This window comes from Rhagoletis zephyria, unplaced genomic scaffold (genome assembly GCF_001687245.7).
Source record: "Rhagoletis zephyria isolate East Lansing unplaced genomic scaffold, Rhagoletis_zephyria_1.1 Rzeph_scaffold_09847, whole genome shotgun sequence".
Taxonomy (NCBI): domain Eukaryota; kingdom Metazoa; phylum Arthropoda; class Insecta; order Diptera; family Tephritidae; genus Rhagoletis; species Rhagoletis zephyria.
In genome coordinates this window covers 8,033-21,113 of record NW_016166925.1, presented here as the reverse complement: position 1 = coordinate 21,113, position 13,081 = coordinate 8,033, and the positions used below count along the sequence as shown (strand labels likewise).

Genomic DNA, 13,081 nt, shown 5'->3' with positions numbered 1-13,081 from the left:
TCGTCATACGTGATTCATGCCCTGTTTTCGGCCGACTGCCCAGTCCAGTGTGCGTTCGAGTGGTGGGCTGCTCAGTCCGACTGAGCAGGCTGGTGTGCTCAGGCCCAATAAGAACTTATTTGAATTAATGCGGCGAGTACATTACCGACGACAGGGCGAATGTCCACGCTAAGTAATTTTGTTCTCTCTTTGTGTTCTACGCTCCCTGAGCAACGCAAACAAAGATGCCAACTATTCCGTCCGCGGTCCCAGGTTCGATTCTCGGTTGGAGCGATTGCCAAACAAATTTTGCTTTTATAGTTACTTTAATTTTTTAATTTTATTTGATATATCCATAATAAAAATATAGTAAGGTAGAACCGCTGAGAGTCACTTTTAAAATTCTTGACGTTTCCAAAGAATTTAATTTTTAAATGTACTCACACACTCACACACACATTTTCATTTTCAATCAAGCAACAACAATTTCGAACAATTTCAATTTTTTATTTTCACTTTTATATGATTTTAAAATGTTGGCAAACTTCAAAAAAAAAAAATCATGGCCGACAAATTGAGAGAACGGTTCTACCTTGCTATGTTTTTATAATGGATATATCTATTTAATTTTACTTTATTTTATTTTCGTTTGTTAGAGTTTAATTTTACAAAAAAAGTCAAAAACAACTAATTAAAAACAACTTTAACAAAATATAGAAGTTATAATTGAATGAATAAAAAAAAATTAAACGAATATTATACTGGACGTGGGATTCGAACCTACGACCTCATGGCTCGTAAATCCGCATTACTGCCATCTGTCAAGGCACAGTTTTCATCAGATGATTGGATCATGAAGAAATTAACGATAATCTTAAATATTTTTATGACAATTGAAGTCGGTTTTGTTTTTTGCTTAAAAATTACTTGTTTTGTTTAATATTTTTACCTGATCAAAAAAAAATTACACCTAACATTGTTTTTCGAAATCAGTGTTCAAATAAAACTGACACACGCTAACCATTTGTTTCTTTCATATATATTTACATATGTACATATATACTACTAGGATGTCCATTAAAGTGGTCCAAGAAAATTTTTTCCAAGATACGGTTTGGGGCACCTTCCAACATTTTTCCTCTTGCCGAAAGAGGTGTTGGTACCAAACCTTACGTTTCTAAGTATAAATTTAGAGGATGCTCATATTTTACTCTAGAAGTATTGCGTACATATATTAATCAAACAATTGGTCAAGTAACCTAAGAACATTTCAACTTTAAGTTATCTAAAAAAATATCTTAAGCTTCAAGTTGTCATGGCAACAGTACCTTTTTATAAAAATCACCAATATTTTACCCGTTTCACAGCGATCCAGTAGCGCATTTCAAGGTCATTGAGCACCCTGTATTGGTGGCACTAGAAAACTGAAAGTTGGTGTAGATATTACAAATATTAAGAGGAAAAAAATAAGTGGGTGCTCCGTTTTATAGGATGAAAATTGTTTCCCCATACAAAAATTGGACAACTTTAGTGCCCATCGAAAATGCTTTTTTTTGGAATTTTATTCGTTTTTATGAGAAATATTATTGCCTATTTTTTTGGTTTTGCACAAACATCGACGATAGAATATAAGTGGGCGGTGCCACTCCCATTTTCCTAAAATTTTTGGAAAAAACTAAATTTTGCTAAAGAGCGATTGTATATATCAATTTTGAATACACTGCTCAAAAAATCTGAAGGTCCGGTACATACACATATAAATCCAAGGTCATATTTAAGAAAAGTCTCCTATCTTCGACGAATTTTATGCGATTGCCATAAATGAGCTGTCAGTTTATTTAAGAATAGATTTAGTTTTAGATAGTGCTACCTAAATATTTTGAAATTGTGAAAATTATAGATGGTCAAAATTTAACAAATTAAGATAAATATAGGTTTTTTTAATTTTACCCGATAAAAAATCCCAACAAGCCAAGTCCGACAATATATTATTATATACCATTTTAAAGGCCTATATATTCTCTTCTTAGATCATATTCGATCTTTGAAATCGAATCAAAAATAGTCATTCAAAAACTCATAAACCCACAAAATCGTATTTTCTGATTTTAAATCGACAGGTCGCAACCTCTAAATGACCTTTCAAAAATCTATAAATAAGGCAATAATATTTCTCATAAAAACGAATAAAATTAGGGGGTAGGGTCTTGAAATTTCCAAAAAAAAAAACATTTTCGATGGGCGCTCTAAATAAACCTATACTACAGTTCATAAACGGCTTAGTAAATATTTTGTTCTAGTAAGATACTGGTATCGGTTGTGTTTGGTGTTGTAAACAAATTATTTCTTACTCATTCACTATGTACATATGTATGTATGTATTATATTAAGAGTGATGTTCATGAAAATCAGTGACTAATGATCATTAACTGACCCCGCTGGTTTAGTGTTTTCATCATTAATGTGTAAGCTCTAATAAATTTTGTTGGCAGCAATGTTGGAATAATGATAATGACTCTCGAACTATAAATGTACTGTAATGATGACGTAATGTTAACAAAAAATGCGTTTCCAGTAAATTAGCGCATTTTGTTTATTAACAAAACCACTGCCATGTTTCGCAGTTTTCCTCACTGCTATGTAGGTCTATGTAAATTAAATCACATACATATATACGTACGTACATAAAGAGGCACATAACATATATATGTACAAGTAAATACATATGTACATACTTATGTATCTACGCCGCCGCATTAGACGCTTGGAATAGTCCACAGCATTTACATTGGCCATTTTTAGAATAGTTGTGTTTTGCTGCTGTGGGTGTTTGGAACTGTCTGTTGGAATTCTTTGGTTAAAAATTTTGTTCTGTGGCGGTCGATCGTACATATTGATTGCTATTGTTGTTTTGTTATTGGCAGTAGTACGAATTTTCATCGTTTTGTTTAAAGTTTGCCGGCATTCACATTTGTTATGGTTTTTTTATTATTAGTAGTTGAACATTAATTAAGAACACTGTGCGCTCATTGTTCTGGAGAAAGGCGTGGTGTGAATGTGTAAGCAGTGATAGTGGATGTCTTAATTGTTTAATTTATTTATACATACATATTTACATACATAAATCCATGCATAGGAATTTACATACATACACACGCGCAAACGTATACTCTAATTTTTTGGTGTTTCTAATAAAAAAAAAACAAGTGCTGAAAGTGATAACAAACGCGTGTGTAAGCGATTACATACATACATATATGCTGTTTTTAGTTTAGTTCAATAAATAAAAAAAAAGTTTCATCTAAGAAAAACAGCGTACGGCTAGATACTGCAAATTGTAATTTACAAACTTAAAAAAAAAAATAAAATACATTTTTCGACTGAACCTAGGGGTCGCCTTTTACATGTTTCGCCATATTTTCTACATTAACAGTGCGATCTTTAACGTATTATATGTACATATATCGATTTTCACTGACCTCAACTCACTTACCCAACTGATCTCAGTTCCTCTTAACGTACCACTCTAATGTCAGTAAATTAAAGCTCGTCAAATGTTATTACCCCTTCGCTAAGTACCTATATTTTGGTATACCCAGCAGAACTAAAACAAAAATTTATTGCCGAATCTAGGTGTCGTCGAGAAATGTAAAACGGCTACCATTAGGTTCACGAAAAAAATGTTTTTTTTTTCGAAATTGTCTAGCGAAAAATTATTTTAGACTCAAGTATGAACCACGAACTTTTTTTTTGTCTGCTTGTAAGGTGGCATAGTCTAATGTACACATAAAAATGTACATACATACATACAATATTGGCACAATTATGTATGTATTCACATAGTTATAATTAAGCAAGAACAATCGTTGCATTGTACGAGGAGGGAATTTTCAAATAATTGAAAAGAGCGCAATAAGAAATATAATTAATTAAACTCGACGAGTATTCAAGCATGTCGATTGGCATTCATAAGAATTGATTCAATTTATAATTGCCTAATAAAGCAAATATGTACAGTGAAACCTCGATGAAATAGACATTAGAACACCGATATGTTAAGTAAAGCGATATTTTTGTGCTTTTCTTTTTACAGCGCTTATATAAACTCGCTTTATTTTGAACCATCTTTCAGTACAAACTTTTCAATTGCTAGAGACTTGAAATTTTGTATACATACAATAGCTCAGAACCCACGTTTATTTTTGTTTTAAATCTCACAAATCGTTTATAATGACTATTGTTAGAAATTGAAAAACAAAACTTATCATTGAATTCGAGTCTGGGACAAATTGTTTTAAAATTTTTACTCTATTTATAAAAACAGTTACAAATTCCTTATATATGTACATATTTTTGTTTGACTTTTTAGTCTTGTCTATAAAAATTTTACAATATATTATAATTTTATATGTCATGAAACAAACTTTTAATTTATGGTCTCTTTCAACATACATAAATATTTAATTACATATATATATAAATATTTATTTAAACTTATACACATAGATATGACCTTTCAAATATGTGGCAACCCTAATAAAAACTGTTGGCAGTCATAGTCATAGCTGTAGTGAAGGACTTTTTGTTTTCCTAGGATTCAGCATAAACACCACCAATAATGTCAGTCTTGAGATAAAGCGAAGAATAACTCTTACCAACAGATGCTACTTTGGGATCGGTAGGCAACTGAAAATCAGAGCCCTCATCATGACCGTCTTGTTATATGGCGCAGAAACATGGACGATGTCCAACAAAGACGAGAAGGCTTTGGGTGCTTTCGAAAGAAGATGGAATGACGAACTGTATGAACTTTTTGACGACATGGACGTAGTTAGGGCAATAAAAATACAATGATTGGGCCGGCATTGACATGTTGTACGCATGAAAGACGACGCTCCGGTGAAAAGATCCTTCGACTTCGTTGGACTTGGGTGGACAACGAAAACAAGGGGGCCCACGAACACAATGGAAGGACCAAGTGCAGAACGAGATGTCCATACTTGTGATGAACAACTGGCGGAAACCCGCAAAGGAGAAAGGCAACTTAAGAAGCAAAATAAGATGAAGCAAAATGGCACCTATTTTTTTAAATAAAAAACCAGCAAAAATTGTTCAACTCAACGCCAAGAACTCTGACAGCGTCAAATCAAAAATTTATAACAATCGAGGAGGCCTCCCTCAATTGGTACTGTAACACAACAAATTATTGGAGACGCAAAATCTAAATGGTGTCCGAATTGGGCTGAAATGCCCCATATACTTCATAATTATGGAAAAACACCACTTTTTTGCCAACAGACCTCATAGGCAAGGAAAAAGTTACTCTCTTGAACTTGACTACATAGTTATGTTACAAAAAGAAGTATGTATGTACTTACATACATATATTGCATGTGAACACAAAAACAATGTCCTGAATATCTACAAAGTCTCGTTAACATTCACTTTTCTACGAAAATGTTTGATCATATACTTTGTTGTTGTAGAAAAAATACTTAATTTTAGGACCTGAATTAAAGGTAAAACTCTGCACTCGCGTGAATTTTGTTCTTGTTTACCATAGTTTACGTGTTAGTGCTTTTGATACAATCACTTTTATTTATTAAATCAGCCATCAGCAAATAACGGTCTACAAACATACTCGGTTTAGTGTGTATATAAGCCTGTAATCATACTTGTAGAAGCGAAATAGCAAGGACATGACTTAATGGTCAACGAATGCAATTAACGTTATGAGCAGTATTTTTTTTAACTGTTTACTAACTATGTAGATATACGAACAATAAGCATTGTATGTATGAACGTTTATTAGGGTGCTTCACTCTCCATACAAAAAAAAAAATCGGCACTGTTTTTCCAACAGAATTATAATGTTTTGAGATTTCAGCCAAAATATTTTAGAAAAATATAAAGACTTATTTACGTGAACTGATCGTTTTAAAGAAGCCTCCAAAATGAAGTTTTTTTTTTTAAATAAAATTAGTTTTAAAAAGATTTTGAAATCGGTCCAAAACACGTGAATCTTAATATTATTCCGAAATATTTGGTGGAAGTCTTTTTTTATAATTCCGACGAAAATCCCGCAACTAGTATTTTTTGGTTAGGCAACCTAATGTCATAAGTAGATATATATATATATATATATATATGTAAAAAGCGAACGAGTTTTTATCGTTAGACATCGCCTCGTGGGACAAGAGTCAAACAGCGCTAATGAAAATTTACATACATACATACATGGTACATATGCAGATAAAAGGAGTAAATTAATTGTGCGATAAAGTGTAATTCTAACCAAACACAAATACATATAAGGCAATACTAAAGATCTCAATCATGCCATTAAAGTACTTATACAATAAAAATGATTCGTAGCTTTTTTTTATTAAAGAAGTGATCTACCACATAGTAAAACCGAAACGGCGGCCGCTCTGGTTAGCAGTGCGCGCTGCCATTCCGCAGGGCCTGGGTTCAAGCCCGGTTTCCGACCAACATCAAGAAATAAAAAAATAAACAAAACAAAAAAGTTTTTTTCTAAATAATAGCGCTCGCTCCTCGGCAGGCAATGACGAATCTCCGAGTGTATTCTGCCATGAAAAACAGCTTCTCATGAATATACAGTCGCCGTTCAGGGTCGGCGTAAAACTGTAGGTCCCTCCCATTTGTGTGACAACATTCAGACGCGCACCACAAATCGGAGAAAAAGCTCGTCCAAAACTTAACATATGTGTAAAAGCGCAGTTACCCACGGACGTAAAAACGGAGAACGTGTCAGGTGACACGATCTATCTTATGGGATCTGCGTGTTACCAAAAACTCACCACCGCATGACCATGACATAGACGTTGCTTCTCTCTCTTTCTATCAACAGCAAAATGTGTCAAACGATCAGCTGTAATGTGTTTGGCAACCACATTGTAAACAAAAGAAAAGTGTACTCTGCTAATTTATGTTGAAAAGTATTTAGTTACTTGTTTAAGTGGATTTTAATGAATTTGAAAGTATTTTTGGTTATTTACATGTGTGAGCTGAGTGTGTTTACATACAAAATAAGCAAAAATTTACAACCAAAATTTGGAGGTTATGTTGAAGTTGCCATTTTTTACTAGAGAGCGATCCCGTACTTTCCATTGTTACTCTCTTGCTCTGAGCGAATTTTCATTTTTTGACAGTTTTACTAGTTTTAGTCCGAAGAATACGGGACTGCACCGACATGCGTTAATTCTCTTTTGCATGCTGGAACATTAACATTGAGATGTCCTACGAAGTGTCAATTGCCCTCCGCTGCATTCCCTTTTCAATAGTTCGGAACCAGTCCTAAATTCTACAGTTCTACAGTGTTTCTCCATGGGTGCGATTTTAAATTGTTTGCAAAGAAATGTGTTTTCATTTTGAAATTAATTTTGTTGGAATGGGCGCGTTCAGAAGGCGCAACAGCTCAGTAACGGGTTATTGTGTACATCTGATCAACTCAACAGTTGAGTGTTAGAGGATCGAAATATTTGTATGCTCATTTCAGACAACAAGTTGCTTATACCCTCGACAGTTGACTTTGACAGCTAATGTATCAAGCCCGACCACGTCCTTTCAAGGAACAAAAACCCGGTAGGTGTATCAACGGCTTCATTTTAACGCTATACAAGAGATCACACGACTAATTTAGCCAATGTATGGCAAAACTGTTCATCCTGTGAAACAGTGAGGATTATTGGCCCTCCTATAACAGAAAACGCACACCTGCGCTCTTCAGTTTCCTTAAAGGACTTTTATTGGCTTGCAGGACATAAGACCAGAGGTTGACGCATCGGACCAATGTTGTAGTTGTAGGCACTACATAAGTGTATATCGGTAACCGCTTTACCGATTTCCACCAAACTTGGTCCAATCGAGAGGGAGTAAATAAGTATTTTTTAGATATGAAAATCTTCATGCAGTTCGGTTCGTTAAAAGGAGCTCTGGTTAAACTGCATCAAATTTGCCCTATCGGAAAAATTATGACTTACTCCCTTTGGTAATTAACCGATTCAAGTGTTTTTGTGCTGCCAGTAATTGTTGACACATTAATCACGTTTTATTTTAGGCATTTCTTGTATACCTTTTACTTTTTAGTCGCTCAATATTTACTCTTGCAGAGCACTTAACTTTAGTAAACTTCGTCATTGTTATAATTATAGTGGTACTAGAGTTTGTGATTATCTTGTTGCTTTTGCCTTAATAAGCACCAATGTACTACATATGTATACATATATGTATCTAGTTTTCCACACCTACTACTACTAGGGTGCTTACAGCTGATGGTATTTTTTTTGCCGTCGCTTCTAATCATAATGACTACAACGTTCTTCTAACGAATAACATCTAATTGCCCCAAAACTGTCGGTCCTAAATCCCATCAATTGTCTGGTACTGTGCTTGCTGTAATGTTTATGGTTACTATAATGGTCGTTTTCTTCATTGTGTTGGTGTTGTTGCTATCCAAATGGCATTAAAATTCGTCATACACTAGAATATATGGAAAATTGGGTTTATTGGGTTGAGGTACACTTTCATTTCTTAAGTTAGACAATATTGTTTGTTAAGTTTAGACAATTTTGTTTGTTAAGTTTAGACAATCTTGTTTGTTAAGTTTAGACAATTTCTAGTAAATAACTAAAAGAAAAAATGAATTTAGCTTAAAACAATGTAGTTGTTAACCTTTGGTACCAGAGGGTGGCGAGAGAAAAAATTCGAAAAAAATATAAAGTCTGTTCAAGTAGCTTACAGAAAATAATTATACTAAAAACCTTAAACACAATAATTGTGCTAAAAAAAAATAGATAATAAGAATGGCTTATCATTATATTATTTAAGATTTACTGGGGTCGCTAAATTCTAATCTGAAGTCAAAATTACGAAAAACAAATGGCCCATCCAATATGGCGCCTGAAATTAAAAGAACGAAAAATGACACTGAAGATGGCACAACGCCGAAACTGGTTTGTCTCCAAACCAAATTTGACAAGGGATGACGGAAAATCGTTCCACAATAAATTAATTAAAGAAATGTGTTTATACGAAATTGGTTGAAAAAAATTAGTTTTAAAAAATTCTCTTCAGAAAACTTTCAATATTACCTACATATGCTATAAAATCGCGTCTTAAACAAAAGATCGGATACGGTCGGATTCAATATTTAGTATTAAATTTTAAATATATATAAATAAAAATATAGTTTTTATTGGTGAAACATGGAGAAAATTGAACATATTAAAAATTCTTAAAATTGTACGCTATATAGAACTCACCTGTAGAAGAAAAACAGAAACAGAAAAAATGCCAGAAGCATATCCCCGTAAATCGTAGTCCTTGTTTTGTTTGCGGGGGTCGTCAACATGTGTGGACTTTGCTTTGCGAGGCTTGTGCAGATGTGGCTTTTTTACGTGGCAGGTCCCAATCCCAGCGCACACAACCCACCGCCAGGGCAGGCAGACAGTAGGCTTGCGGCGCCTACTGGGGAAACTACGTAGCTCACTTGAGTGAGCCCTCAAACCGAATAAGTTGAAGGGACCCCGCCGAAGCTCTCTCCCTTTCTGCATCTAGAACAATTCCGAATTGAATCGATTTAATCTCAGGCTGCGTATATGCATTAACTTAAATTAAGCATTAAATCGACAATCATACACTCAGTAACGGACTAGCTTCGGACCAAAATCTATGTAGTGCTACACCATTCGATTAACCGCTGGGTAATAATAAACACACAATGCCATTAACAAATAAAAAGAATTTACCAATACGTTCGTTTGTACATTAGTACATGCTAACACATTTCTACATATCGAGCCCTAACCGCCAAAACGACGTAAGTAATATTTTTTTTTTAAATTTTTTTTGATGCAGAAATGTTCCTTGAGCGTCTAGACTCTAGATGCTCTCCTACATCAAAAATAAAATTTAGAATAAAATGTCGCTTACTTTTTTTCGGCGGTTAGCGCTCGATATCTATCTTACGAATGTACTGTATGTATACACACATTACAACACCCTTGCTCTTCAATATTCGATAATTGAGTATTTGTTAATTAAGTATCTGTTTAATGTTTCTTGTATATTTACTAGCGTCACCAGCATTCGCTTATCTAATCAATCGCACGGCTGCTCAACGATGGCTTGAATGTTGCGCGATAAGCGGCAGGTAGTGGAATAGATAACACACAAGCACTATTATTATCTATCGATGTCAGAGAAATTTCGGTGAAAAAAGGCAATTTCGTCTAGTGCCGCCGTATAGAAGGTATGTAGTGGTGGTTGAAACTTGTAAACGCAAACTTTTGTTCGCACCGCTATGCGATATTCCGACCGTGATTCCACCGATGTTGCCGCACCTTTACTCGATGGCCACGCCAACGAGCAAACGTCCTCAGTTAAATCCACCGCGCAAGCAACGAACAACGTAATGACTGCATTGAGACGCAAGAAATATCTAGTCATTCTAATAAGTCTTGGATATGTGCCACTTTTCTGGGCATCGTCCATTTGGTGAGCATTGCACCGGAATTCAATCAGTACAAAATTTTGCGCGCTTACCAAAATCAGATCGATAGCGAGCAAACGGGTCAAGGGCACTCCTCACGGCCGCGCACCATACTCTTGTGGAACAGTTTCTTTGAGAAAAAAAACTGGGGTTTGGATGAGGACACTGTGGGACCCGATTATTTTCACAATCACTTGAGCTGCCCTGTGTATCGTTGTGATTTAACGAGCAATCGTGATTTCTTGCCCGCCATTGAAATGTACGATGCTGTGCTTTTTCATACAGCGGAACCCTTTCCGTTGTTACATTCGGTGCCTAGAAGACGATCGCCGCATCAGCAGTATGTGTTTGCTTTGATGGAACCGCCTGGCGAGACAAAACATGTGCTCTCCGATGAGGGTGGCTTCTATAATTTGACAATGAGTTATCGGCTCGATTCGGATATACAATGGTCTTATCAGTCGCTGGAGGATATGGAAACCGGAGAGGTGGTAGCGCCGGCAGTTCATACCAATTGGCGACAAGTACCGGCGGAATGGAATGAAACGGGCGTGTGGCAGCTGTGGGAAGGCAAGACGCGAAAGGCGGCTTGGTTCGTATCGCATTGTGAGACGTTGTCGAAGAGAGAGAAGCTGGCAGCAGCATTGCAGGAGTACATTGATGTTGACATTTATGGCAAATGTGGAAATTATAGGTGAGTCAAATATTTACTTAAGCGTTGTTTTCGAAAGAAATGCGCGCCCGTTCTTTCTTAATTCGGGCACTTGAGAAAATAATAGCTGGAAGGACGTCATAAACCAACAATTGTTTGCTTATGTTGTTTATGTTAAGTATTATGTTAAGTACACATATATGGCCAGTTCGTCCTTTTTTATAATTTTCAACAAATTTGTGACGATGGCTGTTGATTGCATATAAAAAAAAAATAGAATTAATTACGTAACGTAACCTAGTATATTGGCCAACCCAATATATTTTTGTCCAGGAATTTCTTGACCTGCTTATGGGTGGCAAAGTGGCAGTCAGCTGAAAAGGAAAATAGAAAAATAAAATATTTTCGCTACTGGCTAAGTTGACATCTTGAGTAATCATCGAAGATTTTTTACGTAAGTTAAGTAAAGTCTAGACTAAGTGAGCCTGAAGACTTTACTTTTTTCCAAACTGCCCAGCCAATATATATAACTAGAAAATAGTCACTCTTTGACCAATGTAAGGCAACAAATAAGGCCTTTTTACCACCCACATTCCAGCGAGAAGGGACAGGGAGGGGGTGCGGTGTCTGGAATCGGAGTCCTGTAAACTTATTTACAAATGGATCGAAGCTGAATGGGTGGGTGGGCGTAGGTGTTCTGCAAAGAACTTTCCATCAACTTGAAATTTAGGCTACCGGATAACTGCGGCGTCTTCCAAGCTGAGATGGACGCTATAAAAGAGGCTTCGGATTGGTTGCTCTCTAGTGTAACACCCTTTAAGGAGGTGAATTTTATTCCGACAGCCAAGCAGCTATCAAAGCTCTTGGCTCCCTGAGGGTACGTTTAAGAACGATGAAGGAGTGTTTGACTTCCTTATCGACCGCATCTGATTACTCCGCTATTAAGCTTATTTGGTTTCCAGCAGAAAAATCGCTGGTAACTGCATGGCTGATGGGCTTGCAAGACAGGGAGTCTGGGGGCTCTCCTGACCTCGTGTGGTCTGCTTCTAGACAGATGGGCTTATAGTCAGCTCAGCCAGCGCTGGGCGAATACCTTGGAATGCAAGGTGACAAAATCCTTCCGGCTACTGTTAGACCAGAGGCGGTCTGGGGAGCTCTTGAGACTAAGCAAACTGCATCTCTCACTATTGGTGGGAATGCTTATGGGTCACTGCGTGATAGGCAACCATGCCGTAAGGCTGAACATCATCGATGACCCTTACTGCACCAGCTGCATGGAGGATGATGAGGTGGAATCATCTCAACACCTGCTGCTCTGGTGCCCTGCCTTTGCGAGCCGTATCTTACTTTGCTTTGGGTCACACTTTTTTGCACTCCCGATCAGCTTTCGGGAATGGACATCAGTCGTTTGAAGAGCTTCGTTGCGAGCACGAAGCGTTTCTCCTGCAAAAAGCCAGGGACCGAAAATAACTGGTAAATGTTATGATTTTTTTTTTAAGTGAAACTTCTTAAGCGGCGGTTGGTTGGGAGTAAATTGCAAGGAATGAAACCGATTCAAAATAACGTTCCGGTTTGGGTTTCGGTTTTGCCATGTGTTTCGGTTTTGGTTTGTTCTTCAAAATTTATTTCGGTTTTGGTTTCGGTTTCGTTCCGGTTTCGGTTTTTCACAGAAATTTTGTTGATATTATTTAAATCACAATGTCTTAAAGGTTGAGGAAAGAAAATTGAAAATTACAGTTCACTGATAATATCAACACTAGGTTCTTTCCCTAACAATCCGGACCGGANGGAAACGCAAAAACCCACATTTCGTGCCCACAAGTCGAGAAACAGCTGATTCACGTTTTTTCTTGTTTTTGTCACTTATACCATGTTCTGACTGACATCAGAAACATGTTTTCGTTGCTAAAACTGGTTTTCAACCTAAAACTTGTGTT

The 13,081-nt window shown here is 36.2% G+C and overlaps 1 protein-coding gene across 1 annotated transcript in view; it reads left to right on the top strand.

Annotated features, from left to right (window-relative positions):
* Positions 1-2,685: 2,685 nt before the first annotated feature.
* The window catches only part of LOC108376060 (alpha-(1,3)-fucosyltransferase C-like), a 12,262-nt gene continuing 1,866 nt past the window's right edge, over positions 2,686-13,081 (top strand). Inside the window, 3 exon segments of the mRNA XM_017632235.1 lie at positions 2,686-3,038; positions 10,078-10,460; positions 10,463-11,186. Of these exon segments, the coding sequence (XP_017487724.1) occupies positions 10,304-10,460; positions 10,463-11,186 (881 nt within the window). The 5' untranslated portion in view covers positions 2,686-3,038; positions 10,078-10,303.